This window comes from Hermetia illucens, chromosome 4 (assembly GCF_905115235.1).
Source record: "Hermetia illucens chromosome 4, iHerIll2.2.curated.20191125, whole genome shotgun sequence".
Taxonomy (NCBI): Eukaryota; Metazoa; Arthropoda; class Insecta; order Diptera; family Stratiomyidae; genus Hermetia; species Hermetia illucens.
Genome location: NC_051852.1, coordinates 63135191 through 63151227, shown reverse-complemented (window position 1 = coordinate 63151227; position 16037 = coordinate 63135191). Strand labels below are relative to the sequence as shown.

At 39.9% G+C, this 16037-nt stretch overlaps 1 protein-coding gene across 5 annotated transcripts in view; it reads left to right on the top strand.

Annotated features, from left to right (window-relative positions):
- Nucleotides 1-16037, top strand: part of LOC119656058 (nose resistant to fluoxetine protein 6) — a 133602-nt gene that overhangs the window by 95282 nt on the left and 22283 nt on the right. For all 5 annotated transcript variants that reach the window (XM_038062334.1, XM_038062333.1, XM_038062332.1 and 2 more), the window contains 2 exons: nt 10397-10763; nt 10970-11068. In XM_038062334.1, coding sequence (XP_037918262.1) covers nt 10397-10763; nt 10970-11068 — 466 coding nt within the window. The remainder of the gene's footprint in view (nt 1-10396; nt 10764-10969; nt 11069-16037) is intronic.

Below are 16037 nucleotides of genomic sequence, written 5' to 3'. Positions count from 1 at the left end.
ACTGATTCCATGCCTTTTTCGCAATCTCTGTCATAGTGTCCGTAAAATCTTAGTTTTTAGTGAAGATCTTGTCTATGGGTCGTCAAAATGCCCGATTTTATCTTTTCTGTAATGAGTTTTGGAACCTTTTTTGAGAAAAAAGAGAAAATAATTTCTATTTTTTTCAAGACCTTTTATAAATTGTTTTAGCCCTAGTTCTATATGTAACGGAGGCAAATTTATACGATCCCTCGATACTACTAAAGGTGGGTTTATCACGTTCTGTTGTCGTGGAACTAGCGCTTCCCGAGTAGGCCAATCTTTTTTAATCCAATATCGATTGTTAGCTCTACTATCACATAAGCAAAGAAAAACAAAATACGAAGTCATCTTCATCACCAAAAAATTTATATTTGGGATGAATTTGTTTTCTTGTGCAGTAATAAGAAATTTAAGTTTTTTTGTTGCTAATTTTCTTTATTTCAGCCTGGAAGCCAAGATTTCTGAAGAATATGTTGACAGTCTCAGATTTCTGTTAGGGTCGTTTAAATAATCTTGGTTGAATGGTTTTGGGGTTTCTTGGTCACATTCAAAGTCACTACCACTATTTTTAGATTTCGCCTTAAAATGTTAAGGATCTTCCTGTGGTGCATGAAGTTCAGGTTCAGGTGATACCTTTAGATTCAAAACACGTTTATATGCTGACCGTATGCGACAATATTCATATTTGGTTCGATTTTTTTCAGTTAATGCTAGTTGTTCTCACCAAACAAAAATAACAGCATGGTGGATTACGGGCTTATTCTAGATCATAGCGGTTTCATACCTAAATTTTTCATGTTTTCATCTATCCACAAACGTAGAAACTCAACGCAAGATCTGCATACATTCTGCCGAATTCAAGGCTCACGTTTCATTTCTAGTGAGCTACCAAAGTAAGCCTCACATACGACTGCTATCACATTTAAACGGTATTCTATCAGAAATTGCATTGCATGCCAGAAGTGTGAAACTACAAAGAATTTGAGGAAAGAGATATGACTGGTCCCTCGTTCGACCAAGTGTTCTCACACAATCCACCTCGAGATTATTGACTCCTTGCGAGACTCAGATATTGCTTCAGGATCATCGATAGGCTTACCTGGTGGCCTGAGGCGATACCTCTGAAAGACATTACTGGACAATCTTGTGCTAAGGCCCTCTGAACAACCAACCGAGAAGAATTTGCTGCAAGTCCCGCGGAGCTGGTATACGGGGAGAACCTAAGACTCCCCAGCGACCCTGTCTTCGATATCAGGTCGCGGCTCAACACTACCGGCCTGTTGTGTCTGCTCAAGGACGCAATGCCAAAGCTGAAGCGGCCACCACCCGACAAGCATGCGAAAACCGTGGCTGACGTACCCAGCACAACCAGGAAGAGGGGTGCGTCAGTTTTGACTTGGGTCAGTCGACTTGAGGGAGTCGTGCGCCAGGTTCCCTGAAATCCTCCTTTGGTTTTAGGGGTAGGGTGTTGTGGTAGAGCGAGCAACTTGCGAATTTTGTTGGCCATGACATCGAAAAATATCTAATATTGTTTTTCGGTGTCAGTGGAAAATCGAGCAGAAAAAGCAGCGAATCGAGCAGAAAAGCAGCAAATCGAGTAGAAAAACGGGCAATTAAGTCTACCGTCAGTTGGTCTACAAATAAGAATGATAATAATATTAAGACAAATAATAGCCCTGAGTGCAAATTAAATGTATAAATAATTAAACAAACAAACAACATATACAACTACTTTGGAAAGGCACTAATTGAACCCTTTCTTTGATACCCAAAGAACCATATTCTTTAAAGAAAGAAAGTTTGCACTCCCTTTATATGTATGGCTCCCCCCCCCCCCATAATACTGAACGTATAATCATGAAGCAACAAATATATCCTCTACCAAAAATCTGCATACCTCAATGTCTTCTAAAAACAACCCGAAATTTACCCAACAATTGTTGCTCACCCAAGAACTTGCAATTTGCACATACAATTTTTTCCTTAATTAATCTCTACATGTGGGTACCTGCTATTATCATCAGATACAGTGTAGGTATGCTCCTATAATTTGGTGTATAACGTTTAATTCCCAACTATTGGACAACCCAAAAATCCAAAATATTCTGTGATGAACTCACATCCTCTCCCTGTCCTTCAACAAACCGGAAGAACAACATAGTAAATGAGTCTCAGCCAAAAGTTTATTAACTTTCTTTATTCCATTTTGAATATGTTTCCATCTTTTACACAAACATTGATAAGATAGCAAACTACCCTAACAACAAAACAAGGCACGTACTCAATGCCGTTCTTCCTTCCATTATTGCTCTATCTACAATCTTTCAGCAAATTGCGACACACACCCTCTTTAGGAACGCTTGATGTGGTCCTTGAAGGACTAGTTAAGCGTATACAGTATTCCGCTAGGAAAGGAACGCTGTACTGGAACATTAAGGTTTAAAACCTTATCCAGCCTATCCCAAAAGTAGCCTACACGGCCAACATTGCAAATTATTGTTTGCCTCCTGATTACTCCAAACACCAGAGCAACCATGCACAAGTCATGACCACCCTCTTCTATCCCCTGCCATCGACACTCATGACTTGAATACACATATTCTTCTCATCTAACCTCAAACTTGCCCATACTCCAAGCAATATATAGAATAGAAAAAAACCCCATACACCATAACCCAAAGATGGTTTTTTGCTCATAAAAGCTCCTAGCCCCCCATATCAATAACCCTTTGCTGACACAGCAACCTCTCATCAAAACACATAATCAAAACTTCAGCCAGTTCACTGACCAGCCAGTGCGGCCATGAAACGAAGCCCCCCCCGGGAAAAGTCGCCCCCAAACCTATAATGCTTTCCACAGCTCAGATGCGATGTGTCAGGTCCTGTGGCTTCCCTCGATTTCATTCGTTTTGTTGTCTCCTCGACTTGCGAGTTGCGCTAACAGATGGAACTGTTGCGAATGTCGGCAATGATTGTGGAAGTGGAGGATGGGTTTATTCTTCAGTTGTTATATGCTCGAAGTATTCTCGCCATCTATCCGTCGCGGTTCGACGGTCAGTGCGTTCCTCATGCCGCTTTATCGGTGGCTGTGGTGCGATTGTCTCATAGGGAACGGCTTTGCAATCAGTGACGGTGGTAAAATGTCGGCGTCTTATGAGAATATAGTCGATTTGCGTTTTACTATTCCCACTATAATATGCAGGAAGATGAGACAATCGTTTGGCAAACCATGTATTCATAAATACAAGGTCATGGGTATCATGAGTGTACGTTCTCCACCCTCATTGTGCGCTCCAAAGCTCTTTCCCCCACGGTACCTGTTACTGTTTGCCTTTCCACCCACATGCCCATTTAGGCCGCGGGCAATGATGATATACCCGTCAGCAGGCACGTGACAAGTCTTCCTATCGTGAAGTTGCCAGAAGGCAGCTTTCTCTGCATCGGGTCGATCTGTATGTTGTGCGTACGCGGTGAAGAAGAGAATAGTGTGATCAGCTGATATAATGGTGAGCTTCATCAGCCGATCATCAAATCATTCCATTTCTTTCATGGCATGAACAAAACCTTTGGAGATGACAATGCTAACACCGTATTGAGTGTGGGGGCTACCAAAATAGAGAAGTTTACAGCCATTTTTACCGCGATCACGTTCTATCTTGCAGTTTTGGCTCCAGACCATCGGGTTTCTTCCAGAGCGCAAATATTCATACGCCTTTTCCCAAGGACTCTTGCGAGTTCTTCGGTTTTTTCAGTTAGGGTGCCAAGATGTTTTGCTCGTTGTAAAGTGCGTAGTAAGTAAAATAAGGAGTCAAAATGTGCATACTTAAAGTAAGACAGGACTCACTTTCGGAAACAAACCAAACAAAAAATTAGAAAGAAATCAGAATGGTGCGCTTTAATGCCTCAAAATATGTCCCATTCCGATATCTGCTCAAATAAACTCACTAACAGTACATTACCAACTTTTAGAAATTGACTGAGAACCCCAAGGGGGTAGTACTCCTAAGGAGGAGTACTAAATGTTGCACCAGTATAACAGGCAGGATCGCGCATAAGTATGTCAAGTTTCATGGAAATCCAAATTTATGTCAAATTCTACCAGGTCAAACTTATCAATTTCATGTGAATTTACTGCATCTTAAGTCATGCAAATAAGATCCTGACATAATTACCGAGAATAATTGACATTCGAGTGAAATATTTAAATACCATTCATGAAGAATCTACTTCTCCCCAGCCCCTTTTTAAGGTTTTGTGTGAACCAAACCTTTTTAAAATGGATTCAATGTTTGTCTGTCCGTCGGTCACACCCGATTTACTCGGAAACGGCTGAACTGGTTGCCACGAAATTTGGTGAGAATATGTGGTCTGCGTGCCTCTTTACATGCAAGGAGCCATGTTTAGTTTGAAGGAAGGCTCTCCATACATGCGAAAGAGGGGTGTGCACCTCTTTTCATAGAATATCGTCATGTGGGGCGAGAAATAGGGCTCAAAATGTCTGCACCAAAAAGTCAAACTGGTCTAGTTCTGAGAACTTATCCATCCGAAAAACTGGAAAAAATCACATGCATGCATCTTTATAAAATCTAGGCCTCAAAAAACATCCAGGTCCGATATCTGAACAAATAAAGTTAATAATAGTATATTACTATGTTTTGGAAATTTACCAGAAACCCGCCTTAAGTTCCTCCCAGAAATACAACATTTGGCGGCAGCATAGGCGATAGGGACATATTTCTGAAAGAATCCAACTATTACTAACAAAGTTATATGAGGTCGAAGTTTCGCATTTCAGGTAAATTTATTGCACTCTAAGACCTGTATGACGTCATCATTATAACGGCGAGGTCCATGGGGACGTTCTATGTTTCCTTTTCTGGCTTTTTCAGTTAGTTCCATATCAGTGTCACTTACTTGAGGGAGACATGTGCGGGTACTAACCAATAGTGAGTACCTGGTTACCAGCGGTTTTTAATTTTTGTACGTGCTTTTGTGCACGGTGCAAGGTAGAAATGCGTGCAGATGCGTTAGATCAATTTTTCTAATGCGGATTGCCGCATTATTTGCCCTATCGCCTATGCTGCCGCCAAATGTTGTATTTCTGGGAGGAACTTAAGGCGGGTTTCTGGTAAATTTCCAAAACATAGTAATATACTATTATTAACTTTATTTGTTCAGATATCGGACCTGGATGTTTTTTGAGGCCTAGATTTTATAAAGATGCATGCATGTGATTTTTTCCAGTTTTTCGGATGGATAAGTTCTCAGAACTAGACCAGTTTGACTTTTTGGTGCAGACATTTTGAGCCCTATTTCTCGCCCCACATGACGATTCTAGTCTATTGAGACTATGTTTCTTTATTAAGGATGATCAAAGTATTTATGTCGTTGATATGTATTTTAGAGTTTAGAAAAAATTCTTTGTATTCCTAGCTACATATGTACAAATGGAAAACGTGCATAGTGAGTGACTTATATAAGACGAACACAAAACTTTTTACCTGAAGCACCGAGCTCCCGGTATTGCGACTTGTTTGTATTTGTTGAAGGTTAATTTCTTCACTTTGCTAATAGCGTTGAACTCCTAGTGTAAAGAGTATAAGGTTGACTATTACCAGTACAGTGCTCTCCAGGTCAAATTATTTGTGTAAATAGATCTTGAAGGGAGTCATCCCGGGTGTTGGATCCGCGGAATCGATTTTTTTTGTGCATCAATTGTATCTAGATATAGTGTAGAATATATTGGCAAAGTGATTTTTTGATATTCGGAGTCGTTCATAATAAAACGCGCATTTACCGGCCCGAATGACTTATGGACTAGGTATAGAATATTAATGGTCAGTTAAGATTTTATGGCTAAAAATAACATTCGACTTCTAAATGCGTTCTTCTCTTCTGTTGAAAATCGGCTGCCACCGTAGCCCAAAGTCTATCCAACGAAATTCTTTCAAATTTTCACGACTTACTCAGAATATATTTCTACGGTCCGCAAACTAGGATAATTCCGATTCATTCAGTAGTTTTTTTTATTCATTGAAAAAGCCGTGAAAAAACACCAAAATTTACAAAAAAGTTTAATAAGGCACCACAAATTTAGCTTTTAATATTTTCTAATAATTCTAGTTTTCGGACTGTAGTTAAGTCTGTACGTTAAAATGCCATTCACTTTTTTTCTTTAAAATGATCGTAATGGCAGGGTGGCAGCAGAAAAACATTTTTTTTGAATATGGGTGTATAAATTGTTATGTATTTCAATAACGCCCTATTCGATCGGGTTGGAAAAATTACTACTACTGCGCTCAAGATATTAATAAATCTATGTTGAAAAATTCGTATTTGAATCTTTATCCAATTCTTCATAAAAAAATTTCTAAAAAAAGCCCAAAAAACGACCTTCTCACGAGATGACCCCTTTGAAAGATGGAGCACAATTGAATATTCAACTATGTACAGCGGAATTGTCATACACTCATCGTTTGCCACATAGGGAAACCAAAAGCTTTTATATCTGAAGCGTCTAGCTTCCTGTTTTCCGTCTTGTGTTGGGGTGGGGGAAGGCATTGAACATGGGAGTTGCGATCGGATCTTTGTATAAGGCTATCCTACCTTCCCAATGCAACCTCTAAATCTGATGAGGGGAAATGTTGGTCCAGGAGATGAAACAGAAAGTGCTTGGTGCTTAATTTAACTGAGAGCTGAGGTGCAGATATTTGAAGGCAGCGATTTAAAGCCTTGTTTATGTGGTTAGTGTTGAATAGGTTTGATTTTATAGTGACATCAAGGTAATTTGGTAAATTGATTTGGTTGGCTGCGGAAATGGGGGAAATATGTGATTTTCATGGAGAGGCTTCTGATGTCAGAAATTATTTTCGTTGTCATCTTCCTTTACAGGCAATAGTGTGGCATTTTAGTGGGTTGAGGAATAGTTTCCACCTGGTAAAGTAAGGGACAGTTTGTCTAAATATAAACTCAGACAGCTCCCCAGCACATATGTCCCTGGTTGTATCGTAAATTGCAAGATCATCATCATTGCAACATGTTAATTGGACCCGGTGTGGGGGCGGGCTTCCGAATATTCACGCCAATTGGCAATTGATTGCAGTGTTGGATACTTTTTGGTTGAGTCGAAGCCGAGACTTTTTGGATTTGTGGGATTAATTCATAAGCCGGCAGTTATCGACTGCCTGAAGTTTGGTGTGGTTTGTGACGGTGGGCAAATAATTCGATCCGGCAGTTGGATGGGTATATATAAACATATATACATCATACCTCATTCTGCCCAACCGGACCGAGGGTTGACAACCTAAGGATGAGCTGAAGGCAACATCCTCAGGCCTGCATCACAGTATTTTAATGTGCGACCATATATATATTGCTAAATCTCCAATTGTCGCATTCAATGTCGTTAGAAAAAAGCATGATCGAATTGAGTAACAACTCTCCGAAAAAGTTGTGACATAGAACGCGAACGCGGCAAAAATGGCTATAATCTTCTCTATTTTGATAACCCCTATACTCAATACGGTGTTGGCATTGTCATCTCAAAGGGTTTTCGTCATACCATTAAAGAAGTGGAACGATTTGATGATCGGCTGTTGAAGCCCACCATTATATCAACTAATTACAGTATTCACTTCTTCACCGCATACGCACCACAGACAGATGGACCTGATGCCGAGAAAGCTTCTTCCTGGCAACTGCTTGATGAAGAGACCTTTGACGTGCCTGCTGATGACTATATCATCATTGCCGGCGACCTTAATGGTCATGTGGATGAAAAGGCAGACGGTAACAGGTGCCGTGCGGAAAGGGGTTTGGAGCGCACAATTAGGGTTGCGAGCGTACACAACCCGGTCATGTGGGTGAAAAGGCAGACGGTAACAGGTGCCATGGGGGAAAGGGGTTCGGAGCGCGTAATGAGGGTGGCGAGCGTATAATCGATTTTGCGAACACCCATGACCTTGTACTTATAAATACATGGTTCATCAAACGATTGTCTCATCTTCCTACATTTTATAGTGGGAATAGTAAAACGCAAATCGACTATATTCTCATAAGACGCCGACATTTTACCACCGTCACTGATTGCAAAGCCGTTCTATGAGCCCATCGCACCTCAGTATCGACCGTTGATTGCCTTCCTGCGAATTAAGCCACCGATAAAGCAGCGCGAAGGAACGCACTGGCCTGCGGCGTATTAAATGGTGGCGATTTGGTGAGACGAATGAAGAAATGATCTCACTTGCGAGATTACCAATCATTACGAATGTGGAAGAATTGGAAGAAGAAGAAAATGAAAGACACTATCCACAAAGCGGCCTCTGCAACCCTCGGCGTCACCAAGTCACGTAAGTGGTACATCAATCGAGATACTTGGCTTTAGAATGACGATGTGGAAATGAAGGCTCGTGAAAAGAAACCCCTTTACCATAAGTTTCTTGACGATAAAACGCTGGCCAATTTGCAAATTTATAAGAATGCCAACCGGGGAGCAAAGAAAGTGGTCGCTGTCACCTAGGCGACTCAATACAAAAATGGACACTCGGGATGGCGAGAGAAAACCGTATCGCCTTGCCAAAAGCCGAAACGAACGCATACAAGATATCGAACACTTCTTTTGCGTTAATGAGAGGAAAGAGACTTACTGACCGTCGAGCCGGAGACGGATAGATGGCGAGAATATTTCGAGCAAACTTCAACTGAAGAATTGGTTTACTCCACTTCCACAATCATTACCGACATTTGGGGCAGTTCTACCTGTCAGTGTAACGGAAACGGATGAAATCGAGGGAAGCCACAGGATCTGACGACATCGTATTTGAGCTCTGGAAAGCGACTGGCAAGAAAGTACTACAGTTCCAATATGGAAAAAGAAAGGTAGTCCCGTAAAATGTACAAATGGTTGAAATAACCGTGAATCAAACCGGAGTTGTCAAGAACTGCAGAACTACTGACGCAATACACACTGCGCGGTTACTTATGGGGAAACACCATAAAATGCATCGTCCACTTTGCACTGCATTTTTGGATTTGGAAAAAGCGTTTGATGATGTTCCACACAAACTCATGTGGTATGCTCAATGTCCAGCGCCCTATACACTGCTTTACGCAGATGATGTTTTCCTAGTGTCTAATAGCAAAAATGATCTCGAGTAACTTGTCCAAAAATGGAATAATCGGCCCAGGAAAGACGGTCTCAGATTGAATGTGAATAAAAATGAGTTTCTGACGACCGATCCCTAGTGCAGAACTGAGCGATTTAAATATCTCAGGGCAATGCTATCAGCCAATGAAGAACTGCCTTATGAAATTGTTTTACGCACTAACGCAACGTAGATGAACTGGTGTTTCACAACTGGGGTTCTTTGTGATCGACGTATCAGGGAACGGCTCAAATCTAAAATTTACCTGAATGTCCTGTCGTTCTCTATGGTTCTGAAAGTTGGCCGACTATAAAAGACAATGAACGGCGTCTTGTGGAAGTCGAGACGATGACTTTGCGTTGGATTAGTGACATGATACGCATTCATCACATTTGAAATAAGGATATCCGCGACCGATATGGGGTTGCACCGATCATGGAAAAACTGTTAGGGAAGAATCTTTGATGGTATGGTTACGTAATTTACACTAAGGAGAGCTGACTTGCTAGGATTGGCCTGAATATCGGAATCGATGGTAAGCGACCAAAAACCGATCGAAATGACGGTGGCTTGATGCGCTGGATAGGGATTTTTTAAATGCCTCGCTATTACATCCAGATCAGGAATGCGATAGAACCAAATGGCGAAACCCATCACTACGAGCCGACCCTGCCTGTGAACGCAACAAAGGCTGAGAAACAGGAAAAGAAGAATGAGTTTGGTTAGTAGGATTACTACTACTCGCGCTATATAACTATTGCTCCTTATGCCACGCTCTACTCCCACCTCAAATTTCATGTCAATTGATGTTGACTGAAAGAATTCGGAGGTTGAAAACTTCAATGACTGGACTATATATGTGGTGCTTGCTATCTGCCGAGCGTATTGAAGTATACATTTGTTTATAACGGGTTACTAGTGTATTGCTGAAGTTGACACGTTTCTTTATTCATTTATTCGCACCCGCATGAAATTCTAAAATATCTTATCCATTTGTCACTAGCCATACACATGTAGGAATATTTTAGCTGTATGTTAAAAACAAGTAGCTTCTCCTTTTTACAAATAATTCTTTTATTTTGGTACAGCAGTTCCCAAAATATGTACAATAGCTATTTGCTAAAATGAAAATTTGTTTGCAAAAAAGGAGAAGCTACGTGCTTTTAGTATTTACAAAATCGTACAAGCGTCATAAATGATAACTATTTTAACTCAAATTGAATCCTTTCCAGCTTTTCGTTTTTACTGATTTTTATTACGGCAATTATTTCAACTTTATACGAAAATAAATTGGAACAGAAAAGCAAAGCTGAAATTAAAGGACCTCGACAGAACGTCGAGAATCATGATCCAGAAAATGGCAAAGTATTCGAACTGTTTCAAATGCAAACACCCACCCAAATCGGAAACAACAACAACAATTCTGAATTGGAGTCAAATAAGAGCAAATTTGGTGGAAATGAAGAAAACCCTTTACCAGAACCAAACAAGGAAACTTCCAATTCTTGGAGGAAATTGGGAGTTGCCACACAAATTCTGCTTTGTTTCAGCTTGCGGTCCAATATGAAAGCAATCTTTGTGCAGAATCATCGTAATGAGGTAATTTTGAACCATATAAACCATCAGTAAAAATTCCCATTACCTATAAAATGCGGCCTTACTTTTCGCACTATATAGAAGTAAATGACTTTTTATTTATGAAACCAGCGGAAATTATCGAAATTCGTTTTTCTTGGTGTCATATTATGGGGCATTATTACTGATTCATTTCATTTAATTTTTTGCATAATTTTTCCCCATTGCAGAAGTTACTTAGCTCGATGCATGGAATGCGTGTAATATCTTTACTATGGACAATTTTGGTGCACACATATATATTTGTTTTCAACATTGGAGAAAACAGAGTAAGTTTAAAAACGTCTACTCTTCTCTACTTTAATATAATTACTCAATAGTGCAATTTGGTAAGCTTAAATATTTTTTTCCCTATGGATCAAATTGGCACGTTATTTGCTTTAACCCTTAACTGATGTCGATATTTTTAGTTACGATGTTGGTATCGTGGGTCCAAAATGAGCCCAGTGGGGAAAAAGCAAAAAAAAGTTCCCTTTACATACAGTGGTGCCATTTTATGTTAAGTCTAAGGGGAAGCACAAAATGTGACTGTCGAAACTTTCCCATATTTAATCTAGGGTGAAACTTAGGGGAGTGAGGGTTCAAAATATGACCCTCAAAAAGTGTAACTGGTTCCGTTGTCAGAATCTATCCAATCGAAAAATCTGAAAAATCACAGTGGTGTATCCAAACGAAATCTAGGCCGCCAAAAACATACTGTTCCAAAATCTGCAAAGTTAATAATAGTATGTTAGCATATTTTGCATTTTGTGTGAATTTCGTGCATTCTAAAATGTGTATGACCTCATCATAACATATCAATTCGTCAATATCAGAACACAGTGAGCTCACGTGAATGGGAGGTCGCAGGGAAACATTTCGTTTTATTATAGTTTTTTTATCATTTATATATCAATATCGATTACTCGACACATCCATATGTATGCATTTACATGTAAATAAAGCATTGGGGTAGTGCCTAATTCAAATAAATATATTTGTACATTAAACAAAAAGTATTCATTATACGTACTTTCTATGAGCATATGTATACTTTTATGCACGATGTAAATATGTGTACGATCAATTTATATGCGTGCATGTATAAGTATAATATTCTAGGCAATAGACAATGTTTTTTTGTTTAGGGTGAGCATAATATCTACGTCTGTAATATGTACGTTTGTCTTGTAGTTTGAAAAAAGTATGAAGGAATATTTTGGGCTTTTGGCCATATACAGATGGAAAAATGTGGATAGGATGTTTCTCACATAAAATGAACACAAAAACTTTATACCCAAAACGGGAGAAGGATATGAAAAAAAACAAAAGCAAACATATTAGGTCAAGACAAAGCCCTTTACAGTGTGGCGCAATTTTGTGTTAAGTTTAAGCGGGGCTTCCTATACATGTGAATGGAGCGTGCAATTTTTTTTTCCACAGAATGTAGTCATATGGAGTATCAAATGAAAGAGCTCAATCAGTATAATACTTTCCGAAACTGGCTCTATATTTGATATTGGCTGAAACGTAGGGGAGTGAGGGCTCAAAATATGAGCACCAAAAAGTGTAACAGGTCTCGTTTTCAGAACCTATCCAACCGAAAAATCTGAAAATCTGTATCTAAATGAAATCTAGGCCTCAAAATACATCCGGCTCCGATATCTGCACAAATAAAGTTAATAATAGTATATTAGCATATTTTAGAAATTAAGCCGGAAATCTCCCTTAAGTTCATGCTAGAACTACAAAATTTTGCATTTGTATAAAGGACATAAAACACAATTTGGTCAAGTCTGAAGAAAATCCAACCATTATTAACAAAGTTATGGTGGGTGAAACTTTGCCATTTGTTGGGAATTTCGTGCATTCTACAACGTGTATGACGTCATCATCCTGAAATCAATTTGTCAATACCACGACAAATTGAGCTCACATGAAGATTTTGTGTCAGCAATATCAATTACTCGGGACAGAAATATGTGTGAATGTAGGTATATATATATGCTGATGAAGTTTGCGGGTAGGTAATCCAGAGAGATATATTAGTACATATGTGCATATGTATACTTTTGTGCATTCAGTCAACCGGAAATATAAGTACGATCAATTTATATATGCATGGATATGTACAGAACTCGGTAATAGACAGTTTGTTTGTTCAGGGTGAGAATAATATCTATGTCTGTAATATGTACGCATATCTTGTAGTTTGGATTTGTAACTATGTACCGATGGAAAAATGTGCGTAGAAGTTTCTCACATAAGATGAACACAAAACCTTTATACTCGAAGCGCGAGCTTCCGGTATTCCGACTTGTTTAAAGATTGCGGGGTCCCAATTCCGCATCTACTTGATGTCGGACCGAACCAAATGGGGAGCAATTTACTCCCTCTTTTTTTGGTCCATGGACCCGCCTGGCAACTATCAGCAGGAGGAGGACCGGTTGAGGAAACGAACTTACCAATCGGGTGCGGCAGACTAATAAACAGACAGGTAGACAAAGAAACAGGCAGGTAGACATATAGACAGACAGAGATTGGATCAATTTTATTAAGATTTTATTCCATAAAAAACCTTAATAAATAAGCCAATTACAGCCGAGAAGGTGAAACGGGTTTTTACGGCGCCCAGCCGACAGGCAAATAGCGGCAATCAACCTCTCGAATTTGTCTTTCCTTGATAGGAGAGGTTCAAAAAGTGAACAGTTGAAAAGTCTGAAAATATATAATGATTCATCTGTATGATCCCTTGGCTTCAAAATAATCTTTATCAGGCGGATCGAGCATTCAAACAAATCAATAGTGCACTTTGCTTTAAAAAAAGGATTCAAACAGGGGTGCGATTAAGCGTGATAGCTAAACTGAAATAAATAGCAATAAAGAAAATGCCAACAGCGTGGTAACCTGCATGAAGGGGATAAAATAAACAAAGCTCTTATCGTCAGACAGAAAATAATTTTAAAATCAAAACAAGCCGGAATACCGGAAGCTTCCGCTTCGAGTATAAAGGTTTTGGGTTCATCTTATGTGGGAAACAATCTACCCACATTGTCCCATTTGTATATAGCTAAAAACCCAAAATATCCCTTCATACATTTTTCAAACTACAGGAAATACGTTTATATTACAAACGTAAGTATTTTACTATGCTCACCCTAAACAAAGCAACACTGCCTATTGTCTACGATACTATACTTATACATGCACGTTTATTTTTTTTTTTGTGCGTACACGGAGGTGGAAAATCTTAGAAAGACACGTCCGCCGCCCGAACGGCGGAACTACAGCGGGCGCATGTGGGATTCACACCCACTAAAAACCACCCCCGGTCTCTCCAGTCCCAGCCCCGCGGGACCACCATTGAGGTATTACTTCGCGGGGTAGGTTTGCCCTTAGGCACTCATCCTTCTCCTATTTGCAGCTTTCCTCCTTCTTTGTTCTTTCAGCAACTCCTCCTGCATTTGGATGATTGCGGAGCTAACCGCAAGCCACTGCATCTGGGACAGTTCGGAAAGTCATCCAACCCAAAGCGGTGCAGATATTGCCTGTAGCAACCACCGTGTCCCGTGAGGAACTGGGTAATGTGGTAGTTGGTATCCCCATGTTTTCGCTCAAGCCACACCCTAATGTTGGGAATGAGCCTGTGCGTCCACCGACCTTTCGCAGACTCGTCCCATCTGCGTTGCCAGAGATCAAGCGACTCTGACCATGCCGCATTTCTACGCTGTGCATGCCCCTCCATATGTCTTGCATTGTACAGGACACTCATTTCTTTGGCCAGAATGTCAACCGGGATCATGCCTGCCACCACCAATACTGCCTCATCTGATGTGGTTCCAAAAGCACTGCAAACCCTCAAAGCCATCCGCCGGTAAACGCACGTATATACCATATTTACTTGGTGCATAAAAGTATACATATATACATCTAAAGTATGTATATTGAATACGTCTTGTTCAATGTACAAATATATTTATACGAATTATTTATATGAATAAATATATTTATTCATGTATAGTCTTTACATGAATGTATATTATGTATAGTCTGTGTCGAGTAATTGATATTGATATATAAATGATGAAAAAACTAAAACGAAATGTTTCCCTGCGACCTCCCATTCACGTGAGCCCACTTTGTTCTGATATTGACGAATTGATATGTTATGATGACGTCATACACATTTTATAATGGACGAAATTCACACAAAATGTAAAATTGATACTTTCTATAACTTTGTTAATAATAGTTGGATTTCTTTCAAACTTCCAAATTGCCAAATTTTGTACTTCTAGCATGAACTTAAGTGGGCTTTCCGGCAAAATTTCTAAAATATGCTGACATACTATTATTAATTTTGTAGATTTCAGAATGGAATGTATTTTGAGGCCTAGATTTCGTTTAGATGCACCCCTGTGTTTTTTTCAGATTTTTTGGTTGGATTGGTTCTGGGAACGAGACCTGTTACACTTTAGGAGGGTCATATTTTGAGCCCTCACTCTCCTACATTCCACCCCAGATCAAATACGGGACCAGTTTTGTATTAATTGGACCCTTTCATTTGAAACCTAACATGGCCGCATTTTGAAAAATAAAATTTTTCACCCTCCTTTCGTATGTATGGGGGAGCCCCGACTCCCGTAAATTTAACACAAAATGACGCCACTTGCTGTATATAAAGGGATTCATAGACCACATGCTCCAACTGACTTTCGTGACAATCGGTCTAGCCGTGTCCCAGAAAATCGGGTGTGACAGACAGACAGCTTGGCCAGAGCTGAAATATTCGTTTTGAGAATGATGGGGTCCTAAGTCCGCATCCCTCTTTCCTGGTCCACGGACCCCTTGCTTAGGGCTTGCACCCAAACTTTTTAAAAAAAGTCAAGCGACGACGGCTCTGGTCAATAAGGCGGATTTGCGCTCAATATAATTCGTAGGCATGTCGTGTTCTACGAATTATATAAAGGAGCATTCAACATCTGCGAGCCGCCACGGTCACGCTGCTCCCAGGGCAGAGGTGAGGCAGCGTCTGACGATTTGCCTCTGCCCTGGTAAGAAACCGTAAAGCCGTCGTCGCTTGACTTTTTTTTAGTAGGAACATGTTTTGTTGATAGGTTTGGATGATGCAATAAGCGATTCGCGTTTAGCAGACTGAGAGTTTGGAGGCTATGCTTTGCTTGCTACCAATAGGTAGTGCCTTTTTGGAAGGAATGCGCATAGTTTGTCCAACGTCGAAAAGTCCTTTGTATCCTCCAT